This window comes from Myodes glareolus, chromosome 11 (genome assembly GCF_982192425.1).
Source record: "Myodes glareolus chromosome 11, mMyoGla1.1, whole genome shotgun sequence".
Lineage (NCBI taxonomy): Eukaryota > Metazoa > Chordata > Mammalia > Rodentia > Cricetidae > Myodes > Myodes glareolus.
The window spans coordinates 40860959-40872573 of record NC_142036.1 but is presented as its reverse complement, the minus strand read 5'-3'; the positions used below and the strand labels follow the sequence as shown (position 1 = coordinate 40872573).

General features: G+C 44.7%; 1 protein-coding gene across 2 annotated transcripts in view; it reads left to right on the top strand.

The window, feature by feature from the left end:
* Positions 1 to 3157: 3157 nt before the first annotated feature.
* Positions 3158 to 11615, top strand: part of Dlst (dihydrolipoamide S-succinyltransferase) — a 24091-nt gene continuing 15633 nt past the window's right edge. Inside the window, exons 1-7 of one of the 2 annotated variants that reach the window (XM_048449203.3) lie at positions 3272 to 3396; positions 3892 to 3925; positions 7450 to 7498; positions 10403 to 10458; positions 10581 to 10655; positions 10858 to 10913; positions 11415 to 11526. In XM_048449203.3, the coding sequence (XP_048305160.2) occupies positions 3334 to 3396; positions 3892 to 3925; positions 7450 to 7498; positions 10403 to 10458; positions 10581 to 10655; positions 10858 to 10913; positions 11415 to 11526 (445 nt within the window). In that variant the 5' untranslated portion in view covers positions 3272 to 3333. Of the gene's footprint in view, positions 3397 to 3891; positions 3926 to 7449; positions 7499 to 10402; positions 10459 to 10580; positions 10656 to 10857; positions 10914 to 11414; positions 11527 to 11615 lie in introns of both variants that reach the window. The other variant, XM_085697381.2, reaches the window with a different exon arrangement.

The window sequence follows — 11615 nt, the reverse complement described above, 5'->3', positions numbered from 1 at the left end:
AATGAACTAAACCATGTGCATGTATATGCATATTGAGGCTATAATGGAAACTTGCACCCTGCTGCTACTTGCTTTTATGAGCACATGTCCTTACAGTCCAGTGGTTCTCAATCTTTGGATTGGGGCCCTTTGGGGCTTGAACAACTCTCTCACGGGGGTTGCCTAAGGCCATCAGAAAACACAGATATTTACATTATGATTCATGAAAGTATCAAAATTATAGTTATAAAGTAGCAACAAAAATAGTTTTATGGTTGGGGGTCAGCACAGCATGAGGGCCCCAGCATTAGGAGGGTTGAGAACCACTGGCCTAGGCAGTGCTGTTTTTAGAGAGGCTTTGTTAGAAAAATGTTCTAGTTTGTAGGATCATAACTTGTAGACCACAGAAGACAATTTCAATCCCTATTCTCTGGGAAAAGCTTTGCATACGATTGTGTACAAATGTATTCATATACATTAAAAGCACTTTTGGAAGTGCTGAGGATTAAACCTAAGGTATTATGCATGCTAGGATTTGGAAAACAATCTCCCACTGAGCTATATTCCCAGCCTACTCTTCTTTTTGAGAGAGGATCATGCTATATTGCCCAGCTGGCCTTGAATTTATAACCCTCCTAACTCTCTCTCTCTCTCTCTCTCTCTCTCTCATTTGTTTTTTGATTTTTCAAGACAGGGTTTCTGTGTGTAACAGCCCTAGCGAGCCTGGAACTAGCTCTGTAGACCAGGCTGGCCTTGAACTCACAGAGAGTCTCCTGCCTCTGCTTTAAAAGGGCTGGAATTAAAGGCATGTGTCACCAATGCCTGCTCGATCTACTTAATACTTGCATTATAAACATGGGTGAACATGCCCAGCCTAAGACGATTAAAGTTAAAGATGAATTTGGGTGATCACTAAAATTCCAGGATATATGCTTGCCACATCTAAAACTTAGAGAAGGATGTCAAAAATTAATCATAAAAACCACAAAAAACTTATGTAACTATGGGTGGGGAGGCTGAGGCGTAGCTCAGTGACAGAGCACTTAGCACGCATGAAGAGCTAAGGCTTCCACCCTCAGCACAAAACCACAAAGTATTAAGCAGCTATCTAAGAAACATTAGCAGCAGCCTCAGCAGCTACAGACCGACACATCTGGCTATTGGTCTTGTATTGCTCATCAGTGTTGTGCGCGCAGAAGTGTTTGGTCATTTCTCAGTTACTTGTGGCTAGCTACTCACTGTGCTGTGAGCAGACGATTCAGAAAATGCGGGAATGGTCTCTGTTTCCCTTTACTTAGCCAACAAATGGTAAGTTTGTTGGTATTTTTAAAATTTTACTATTTTTGATTATTTGTGTCTGTCCTGGGACTATGCAAATGTCCATGGAGCCTGAGGAGTTGAATCCCCTGGAGTCGGAGACAAAGGTGCCTGTGAGCCACCTGATGTGGGTGCCAGGAACAGAACTCTGGGCCTCTGGAGGAGCAATGGATGCTCTTAACCACTGAGCCGGCTCTCTGGCCCCAAGACAGACTTAAATACGTCAGCATGGTAGAAAGCACTGTAGTGATACAGATACTACACTTTGGAAGATGAAGTACCTGCTCTCTCTGCCAGAGGGGAAAAGGGAAGGATTCCGGAAGAGGTTTAAAGGGGAATTAAAAGGGATAAAAAGGAAGGAGCAGCCTACACAAAGATGTGGCGTGAAATAGTGCCCAGGGTGATGGCCAGCAGGGCATTATGACTAATGTTTGGCATCTGTGAAAACAAGGACAGAGACCAGAACCCAGAAGGCAGATTAGCAGGAGTTCTGGTTAGCTGAGGAGTTCAGATTTATAGGAAGGCAGAAGCAACTGGAAGACTTTAAGCAGGGGAGTGGCAAGATTAACTTCGTACTTTAGAAGGATCTTTTGACAGCGGTGTGAAGGCGGAGTGGAGAAAGTGAAAGTGGAGACTTAAGCCTGTTTAGGAAGCTTTGGAACTAACCAGATGAAGTCCCTTACAGACCCAGTTCTGAGCAGCAGCTGGGAACGGGCGACTTCTCTATTTCTAGGTAGCGATTCTGTCCAGTGCTCCAAGACTGAAGTGGCAGTGTTTCCAGGGTTTGGCAAGTGAAGGTTATGTGAAGGTTTTGAGAACTGGGAAAGATAACGTCAAGTAAAACAAGCAAACAACGGGCAACAGGTGGTTCGTTCATCCGTCCATACATTAGTTTATTCAGCTGCACCTCATGGAATACCTCTTCTGTTAGGAAGTCAGGCTTACAGGCTTATGGCTTTGAGAGCAAGCAGAGAAGGAGGGGGAAGGGATGCCATGGGCTTTCATTGTAAGGCAGTGGGCAGAATGGTATACCCAAAACTGGGGAGTGGGAAGTCTACAAATATTTTATTTTGTATAACTTATGCCAGTGGGATACATCACTGAACTAAACGATATAAGCCCCCCTGAGATTACACCCCCAGAGTTGGGTAACAAATGGCTTACAGAATGCACAGGATGGGTGGGGACGTTAGCTTGGCTGGAGAGTTTGCTTAGGAACCGGAAAAGAGCAGGAGATGAAGTGGAGTGAGGCTAGTTGATGCCTTTCAGCTCCCAAAACAGTGGTTCTCGGCTTTTCTAATGCTGCACCCTTTAATATAGTTCCTCAGGTAGTGCTGATCCCCAACCATAGTGATTTCCGTTGCTACATCATAACTGTAATTTTGTTACTGTTATGATCGTAATGTAAATATCTGAGATGGAGGTTACTGATATGTGCCCCTTCCCCTCTCGCCCCACCCAGGAGTCGCGACCCATAGATTGAGAACCGACGTTATAAAAGAACAAGTGAGAGAGCCCTTCACAGGTTCCTTGGTACCCTAGCCTGTTCGGGGGGACCGAGGAGACGGGGCAATAAAAAGTGTATACATATATATGCTTGAGGAGCTCCAGGCTCAGAGAGGCAGTGCCACCTGCCTAAGTCTGCCCAAGTCCCACATTAGGTTGAGATGCAAGTTCAATAGCCTATGTCCTCAAGCCGTTCTCTTCCTAGAGTGCAGAGGCAGAATAGCCTGGGGCAGCCAAGGGCGCCAAACAGTACTAGCTCTGAGGAAAAGTAGGGAAGGCTTGAACTCGGGGGCGGGCGCTCCGGTGGCCAGATGGCTGTCCAAGTTGGCGGCCTCTTGACAGCACCACATCCCCAGGACCAGGGCAGGTAATGCTCCGGGCCTGGCTCACCTTCTCCTTCCACCTCAACCTGCTAGTGGTTCGCTCCGAACACCCCTCGCTGCACGGCGGGTGCCGCGGCCTGCCTCACTTCCGGTTGTTGCCGGGCCCTATATCCGGTGTCCGCCCGCCCTCCATCCCGCTGCCTCCGCGATGCTGTCCCGGTCTCGCTGCGTGTCCCGGGCGTTCAGTCGCTCGCTTTCTGCCTTCCAGAAGGTACTGTCAGGCGGGGCCGGGGCACCGGCGGGTTCGGAAGCCGGCTGTGGGCAGACGGGCGAGCTGAAGGGCAGGGGCGCTGGCCAGGCCGGCCACCAAGGGCACCGGGACGCGGAGGCAGCCGACGCCCTCGGAGCCGCCCCGCCTCGTGTGCCGAGTCCTGCCACCCTTGGCGTCTCCCTGGCAGCCCGCGCCGGCCGTTTCCTGCTGTCCGGGACCCTTACCTCCGGAGCTGGGAGGCGCACCCTCCGCGACATTGACTCAGAGTTGGCGAGGAGGCACGGCCCCCAACCGGAATCCGCGGCCTGTCTTCCTCAAAACCAGCGCGTGTCAGTCTCGTGGGGAGGTTGACATGGTTGGCCGACTCGGTGTTTTGCATTTACCTTCTGAGTTACGAGATTCACCTGTCAGCAGCTCGTTAAACGTGCACTTAAAAAAATGTTTCTTGCCTCTTTTCATTTTGGGTGACGTCGATAATGTCTTCTTTCTCAACAGGGGAACTGCCCTCTAGGGAGACGTTCCCTGCCTGGTAAGTTCTGCCCTTGTGGTCACCTAAAATGCTCTTCTCGGGGGCAGAGCAGCAGGTCAGGAAATGTGATGTTTCTTCTCATGCTATTTAAAGACAGCGAGTTTAGATAGATGCGAAGCAGTGCTCCTTAAGTATAACGGCTGTCATTTATCCACTCGATACACAGTGACTAAGTTTTGTTCTGCTCTTTCTGGTGCTGGGGATGGAACCTAGGGCATGAGAGGCAAGCACTTTACCACTGAGCTACACCACCGGCCATTGGTTATTGGATTTACACTGCCAGGCACTGAGCTAGCTCTCATTAGAGACACAGCGATTAAACAGTCCCGTCTTCCTGGAGCTTAAGGCTGAAGTTAGAAAGGCCAAGCGTAAATTGCTAACCAAGTGACCAAATTGTTTAAGTGCTTGGAAACGCGAGAGGGGACAGAACAGAGTTCTTTAAGAAGGCGACATTAAAGCTGTGACTTGGAGGATGTGACAGAGCTGGTGAAGTGACCAGTAGGAGAGGGAGAACAGGATAGTATGCATGAAGTCAACGGAGAAGGAAGCAGGTGTGGTAGCCTTTTGAAATTGGAAACAAAGTGACTTGCCAGGAGACTTTAGTCAAAGACAACAGTATCCTAAGGTAAATGATGGTGGAGAGGCTGTTGGAGGTTTAGATTCCCCCACCCCTTGCTCCCGCCCGCTTAAATTTATTTTCTGTGTGTGTGTGTGTACTTGCTTGTCCTTATGTGCCCATGGAGGCCCCAAGAGCTGTCTTTGGTGTAATTGGAGTTACAGGTGGTTGTGAAATGCCTGATGTGGGTACTGGGAACCGAACCTGGGTTCTCTGAAAGAGAAACAGTACAGGTTCTTAACCTCTAAACCATCTCTCCAGCCCCACAAATTTTGATTTTCTTTCTCACTGCTGTGTGCAGGTTCTTGTTGAAGTTGGTTTTGTTGTTGTTGGTAGAGGGGAAGGGGAGAGAAAGTTATTAACAATCTTATGTAGCTGACTTTTTGTCATATGCCTGGCAAACATTTATTTATTTTCCCTCTTTCTCTCTCTTCCCCCCCCCCCCTTTGAGAGACAAGGTCTTGCTGTCTAGCACTGGCTGACTTGGAGCTCATTATGTATACCAGGCTGACGTTGAGCTTCCTCTTAGTCTCCAACCCTGAGAGCTGGGACTACAATCTTGTGCCTACCACATCTGACTCTGACAAATTATTAGTTGATTCAGTCTTACTGTAGGCTTTTCTGTGCCAAACATTGTTCTGAATGCCTTCTGTGCAACTTTGGGCTAATCATAACCAAATGAGATTTAGTGTCTTTATTTTTCAAAAGCATTTTCCAAGGGGTTAGAGTTTTAGGCCAAGGTCACCCCCCCCCCCTTCCTCAGTCCAAACTACTGTACTGAATGAATAAGTGTTGTTCTTCTTTACTGGTGTACTCAACAGAGTATGTCTGTCTGTCTGTCTGTCAGTCTGAATGACAGAATCTGATGTAGGCCAGGCTCAGCTCAAACTGGGTAAGTAGTCCCAGGATGACATTTAACTTCCCAGTGTTGGAGTCACAGAATTGCTCCACCATGCCTGATTTTACACAGTGCTGGGGATCAGAACCGAGGCTTGCTTTGTGCATGCCGGGTAAAACTTTTACCAAACTGCCTTGTTAGCAGACTAGAGCGCTTACTCTGCCAGCTGCTGTGCAGGTGATAGGGGTACGGATGGTCTCTGTCTGCAAGAATCTCATGGGCTAGCTGGGTAGACGGAGCAAATACACATTTATGTACACATTAGGACAAAATAGCATTGTGGTTACAAAGAAATACAGGATGTCGCATGAGGGTAGCATAATAAAACCCAGCTTGGGAAGTTAGTAGAGGGGCGTGTTGGTGAAGGCCTCCCCAGAGAATTGTCATTTAAGATGAGACTTAAAGAATGCATGAGTTAGATAGGGAAATGGTATTTCAGGTAGGGAGTTACTTGTGCAAAGGTTTCCAAGAAGGAAGAGGTTTGCCTGGGTATAGAAGTGGTAAGCTGGAAATACAGAGCAGGCTAGGCGGACGGTAAGGTGCTTGGACTTTAAGCCCATATCAGGAGGACATAAGGCGTTAGTTAGCACAGTTCATAGTGCGTTCTCCTTTTCTTCTGGTTCTTCCTTTTCAACTGGGAGTTCTGAGAGACACCACAAGTATTTTTTCCTTTTTTAATCTGTCAGGAAAAGGAAAAAGCCTTGTGCTTAGGGGTTGGCATCTTGACTCAGGCATTCTGGTTAGGCTGGTCACCAACCTAGTGGTCACCAACCTAGATGTATATAAAATAAGAAGGATGGCAGGTGGCCATACTTCAGGGTGTTGCTGTGAGTAGAAATGAAGAGGTCATTGTATGAAACTTCTTTATAAACTTATGGGATAAACTTTATACTGAGCTCCAGTTTCCAAGCATCTGTGTGACCAGCTGTGCTCTAGCTCCAAGACAGACTGTTTAGAGTGTGCACTGCAGAGATGACCAACCGACCTGGCTCTGGGAATGTTGGCTAGGGAGTATGCATAAGGACCAGCTCTCTTGCAGTTCATACCTCCTGCACCCACAGTGTAGGAAGGGTTGTTAATAGACACAAATACCAGCAAAGAAAACATGAGAAATAGTATCTTCAGAAGAAACAGTTGTGCTTAGTAGATATTGGGGAAATGAATTTACGATAAGGGCAGTTGGTTTGGTGGGTAGACTCTCTCTCTCTCTCTCTCTCTCTCTCTCTCAGATCATTTTGTTAGAATTTGAGAGAAAAACAGCAGGTCAGAAAGCTGTAGATTTGGCAACTTCCATGAAGAGGAAATACCCAGACCTTTTCACTTAGGGTCTAGGAAAGCAGGCGTGTTCAGCCGTGGACGTTGTGTCTTCACAGAGACAGTGGGAAACCCAGAGTGCCAAGGAAAGCAAGCTTGGGTCATTGATCCCTGTCCAGAAAAGAAAGGGGAAGTTATCCTTTTGAATTAGAACTCAAGACTCATCTTTTGTTAGAGTGACCGGGCTGGAAGACTTAGGAGGGAGAGCTGACAAGGAGAGAGAGGATTTGCTCTGTCAGAGACAAGCTGGAGACCCTAGGCCTAAAGTTGCCTAGTCTTTGCTGCTCGGAGTCAGTCAGCAAACATTCTAGCCTAATCCATAAATCCCAGACCAACTCCCCACTTCATGTTAGGTCCTGTGAAGTCACAGGGTAAGCCATTGTGTGTCTTATTTTCAAATTTTAATTGTCTTTGATAACCTGGAGGCTAGAGACATTATGCAAACATAAAGGCAGGTCGATTATACAACTTCTAGGGCTGTCTTCCTCTCCAGATGCATACCTGCTCTTAATCTCCCATACCTATTCTCTGCCAGTGAGACAGTAGAATGTTTAATAAGCATGATTCCATATGATAAAGATTACGTCGTTGCCTGAAGTTGGTCTACTCCGTCTAGAGTAGGCAGGATGAATAGTTCCATTTAATATACTATGTATAGTAAGAGCTCTTGATTAAGAGTTGTTTTGTTTTTTGCAGGGGTCTCCTTATGTCAGGGGCCAGGTTACCCTGACAGCAGGAAGATGGTGTAAGTATCACTGGGTAATATAGACATGTGGCCATGATTGATTTACATAGACACAGATTCTAAATTTAAACATGTCTTCACAGACCTCCAGTCCTATAATTGAAGTCATTATATTGAATCCTTAGACCCAACCTTGATGGTCATGGTCATTTTTATTATAATCTACCTTTGTCATCAGTTCCGTGGTTAGGTGTTAGATCAAGAGTATACCGGAACTTCTTGAATAATTAAATATAATGAGTGTTAACTTGGAACTGTCTTTTTTTTTTTTTAAATGAGAATGGGTGTCAAAGAGAACTAAAAGATTCTAGTTGGATGTAAGATCAGCTGAGGGGCTGGAGGTCACAGTTTTTGTAAAAATTGAGAGCATTCTGTTGGTAGCATAGTTACTCATTTGAAAAATCAGTAAATGCAAAAGACCAGTTAAGCCTAGGACTTTTGACTGGTTTGTAGGAATGCTGTTATTGCATAACGGAGAGTTTGGAGGAGGGCCATCCACGTGTGGTCAAGATTAACTTGTACTTGTGAATGTTGTTTTGAGTTACTTTGCATTCCAAGTGTTTTTAGGGTGCTGAGAGGCTACTTTCTAGTAACCTATTGAAGAACTGTGGAGCTGCCTTGTTTACAGGGTGCATGAAGAGCTGGCCTGAGAACTTTCTCACTATGCATCACAATAAGTTTGCCTTTTATTCCAAAACTGGTTCATTAATGTGCTATTAGAAATATAAAAACTCCTGAAACTTGTGTTTTGCAGACAGGGTTTCTCTGTGTATCTCTGGCTATCTTGAATAGCTTTGTGGACCAGGCTGGCCTCAAACTCAGATCCACCAAGTCCTGGGAGAAATGCTCCACCATGCCCGGCTCTGAAATTACGTTTCTAGGAATCTATACTGAAAAATTTACATACTCAGATCCCTCTCAAAAATGAGAAACAACCAGGGGTTATGCTATAGTATTTTAACATGTTCCCACAATGACATGTTAAATAAGAGAGATTTACAGAATTCCATTTTCTGATTGTTGTGTAATTCCATTATAGAGTTCTTTTTCCTGTTTCTAATATTCTGCAGTGAGCAAGTAATGCTTTTATAATTTAAGAAAGTGACTTAGAGGAAGTTGAACCGTATTACTTGTGTGGTTTAAATAAAATTGGGATAATCAGGAGTAATCATGATTTATGTAATGAATACATCATGTAGCTATTTGAACTTTACTTGTGAAAAATACCTTTCAGTTGAGTCACTCTTAATTATGTCCCCCTAATAATACCTTTGTGTTGCATATTATCTTTCTTCTATGCTTATCTACTTTTTTTATTACACTTATTTGTGTGGTGGGGTGAAGGGAGCACACCATGACACTGATGTGGAGGTCAGGGACCAGCTTGCAGAAGTTGGTTCTCTCTTTCTACTATGCAGGTCCCAGGGGGAACCAAACTCAGCCATCAGGCCTGACGGAACCTTTTCACCTGAGCAATCTCACCTCCTTGGAAAATCATTTAATGTACAACTTTTTACTTTATTTTTTATCTAATAGGCAATTACATGTTTCAAAAGGCAAAAAAAAAAAAATGCTATCGGGTATTTTTTATCCTTGTCTTCTAGCATATTGAACACCTCTTCCAAGAAGTAGCCAGAGTACCAGTGTCCTAGGTGTCTGCCAGAGCAGCCCCTGCCTGTCCACGTCAGCCATTAGTCTTTGCCCATGAACATGTGCTTTTGTTACACAGTTGTGTATTTGTCCAAACTATACTCAGCACTCGGTGTTGTGTACATCACAGTTTTTGTGTTGTTCCCCTTGGTGCTACATATGTACTTTATAAAGTCATCTCGACATCAAAGTAAAAAGGTCAAAAGGCAATTAAGTCCATTTTACTTATGTATTGTAAAGATACCTGTTGGGGTGTAGTAGCACACACCTTTAATTCCAGCACTCCGGAGACAGAGGCAGGTGGATCTCTGATTTGAGACCAGCTTGGTCTACAGAGTGAGTTCCAGAACAGCCAGGCTACATAGTGAGGCCCTATCTCAGAAAAAGAGGGGGAAAAAAAAGGATACTTATTGAGATTGTCCTTCAAATCCTTGTGTAAAAAGCAGAAGTTTCCATCAGTTTAATCATTCTCTCAAAATGTAGAAATAACTGCTGACTGGCAGATAGCCTTAGTAGACATGTGTATCTATGTATCTTTCATTCCCCAGAAGTAACTGTTAATGAGTGTGCACACAAGTGATAGCTCTTCCCAGCTTGTACTACCCCAGGTCTAAAGAGGCCTGGTTGGAAGTTCTTTGCAGTGAGTCCAGGATGGGCAGGTGTGCTGCCTCTTAGCAAGAACATGCTAAAGGAAATGCCATGTAAGTGGGTTTTTGCTTCTGTTTTTTGCCTTCCTTCCTTTCTTTCTCTTTTTTTTAGGTTATTTTTTGTGAGGGAGTTGGTGGTTGCCTAAAAACTTTGCTTGTTTCTGGGTTTATTATCATCTTGCTGCCTTATCTGTTCTAAATCTGTGACCCTGAGGATAGAAACACCTTTGTATCTGGCACACTGGCTGGCACTGCTGAGGACATGCCTTGTATCTTAGGTTTGGGTAAAGAAATCTAGTTAGGAAGGTAAATCATTTGGTTAATTCGCAAAGCACCAAGATTTTTTTTTTTTTAACTTACTAGAACCAGTATGTCTCGCTCTTTTGAGAAGTGACATTTCATTAAAGTACAGAGCACTCTTATGGCTCCTAGGTCATGTCTTTGGGGTCCCACCTGTAGAGTCTCTCCAGGTCTGGCCTGGCGTGTGTGCTTTGACAAGCTCCACTGCATGGGAATCTGGTCAAGATTGATCAGTTTAAAGAGGTGATCTGTGGAGATACTAGTGGTTCACAGTCTGGATGAGCTAACATTTGTGTTTCTCTTGTAGCGTTAACAGCAGTAGTGTCTTCAGTGTCCGCTTCTTCCAAACCACGGCCGTGTGCAGTAAGTACCTGATTTCTCGTGAATGGACTTTTACTGGAAAGAGCAATGACTGACTGAGCTTATTAAACATTAAAAAGACAAAATGGAGCACTCATGATTTTCCCAATTTGTTTTTTTCCTAGAGAATGATGTGATTACAGTTCAAACCCCAGCGTTTGCAGAATCAGTTACGGAGGGAGATGTCAGGTGGGAGAAAGGTACGATTTCGTTCCTTCTGATATGAGTTAAAAACTTCCTAAGGTCTCTCTTACCTGAACCACAGCCAGTGGGACCTGTGACTCCACCCTTTCTTTACCTGCGTGCCTACTTCCTCCCAGTCTTGTAGGAAAGGTCTTTAACTCGTTAGGCTGAAAGAGTGCAGAGGCTCCTGGCTAAGAGGAGATGTCCTTTGTCTTTCAGCTGTTGGAGACGCAGTGGCAGAAGATGAAGTGGTTTGTGAGATTGAAACTGACAAGGTGGGCTTCTTCTACATCAGTTATGTTTTCACATTAGTCTAAGGAAAGAGATAGGAACTCACTGTTCAAAGATCAATTTTAAGTAGCTGTAACCTCACTTGTAAAAATTTCTTGAGGGAATCATGGAAAAAAAAGATTTATTAAAGTTTAGCTTTGATTATTCTGTATGTCCTATGTATAGTATTCTTCATTTGTTTCATTGTTTTCTCTGTGATTCCTGGCCTGCTTTCAGTGTTTTCCTTGTATCACTTGGAAATATACCAACTAACGTTTGTTTTAATGTTTCTAAGAAAGGTCAGACTGGTGAATTGTCACAGTAGCAATGACTTGTCATTCTCTAACGCTGAAAATGTGGCCTTAGGTGTTTCCATGTGCAGAGGAGATGTATAACATCCAGATGGAACACGTTGCAACTCTTATGACTCATCCTGTTAGTGATTACACAATTGATTAATGCTGATACAAATGTAGAATGTGTCTCCATCTCTCTTTCTTTTCCAGACTTCTGTGCAGGTTCCATCACCAGCAAATGGCATCATTGAAGCTCTTTTGGTACCTGATGGGGGCAAAGTTGAAGGAGGAACTCCTCTTTTCACACTCAGGAAAACTGGTGGTAAAGAAGTTCTGGTGGTCAAGGTCTCCAGTATTTTCCCGTGGGATTGGGGCTGAGTACACTGTGGTAGCAACTTCATTGTGGCCCAC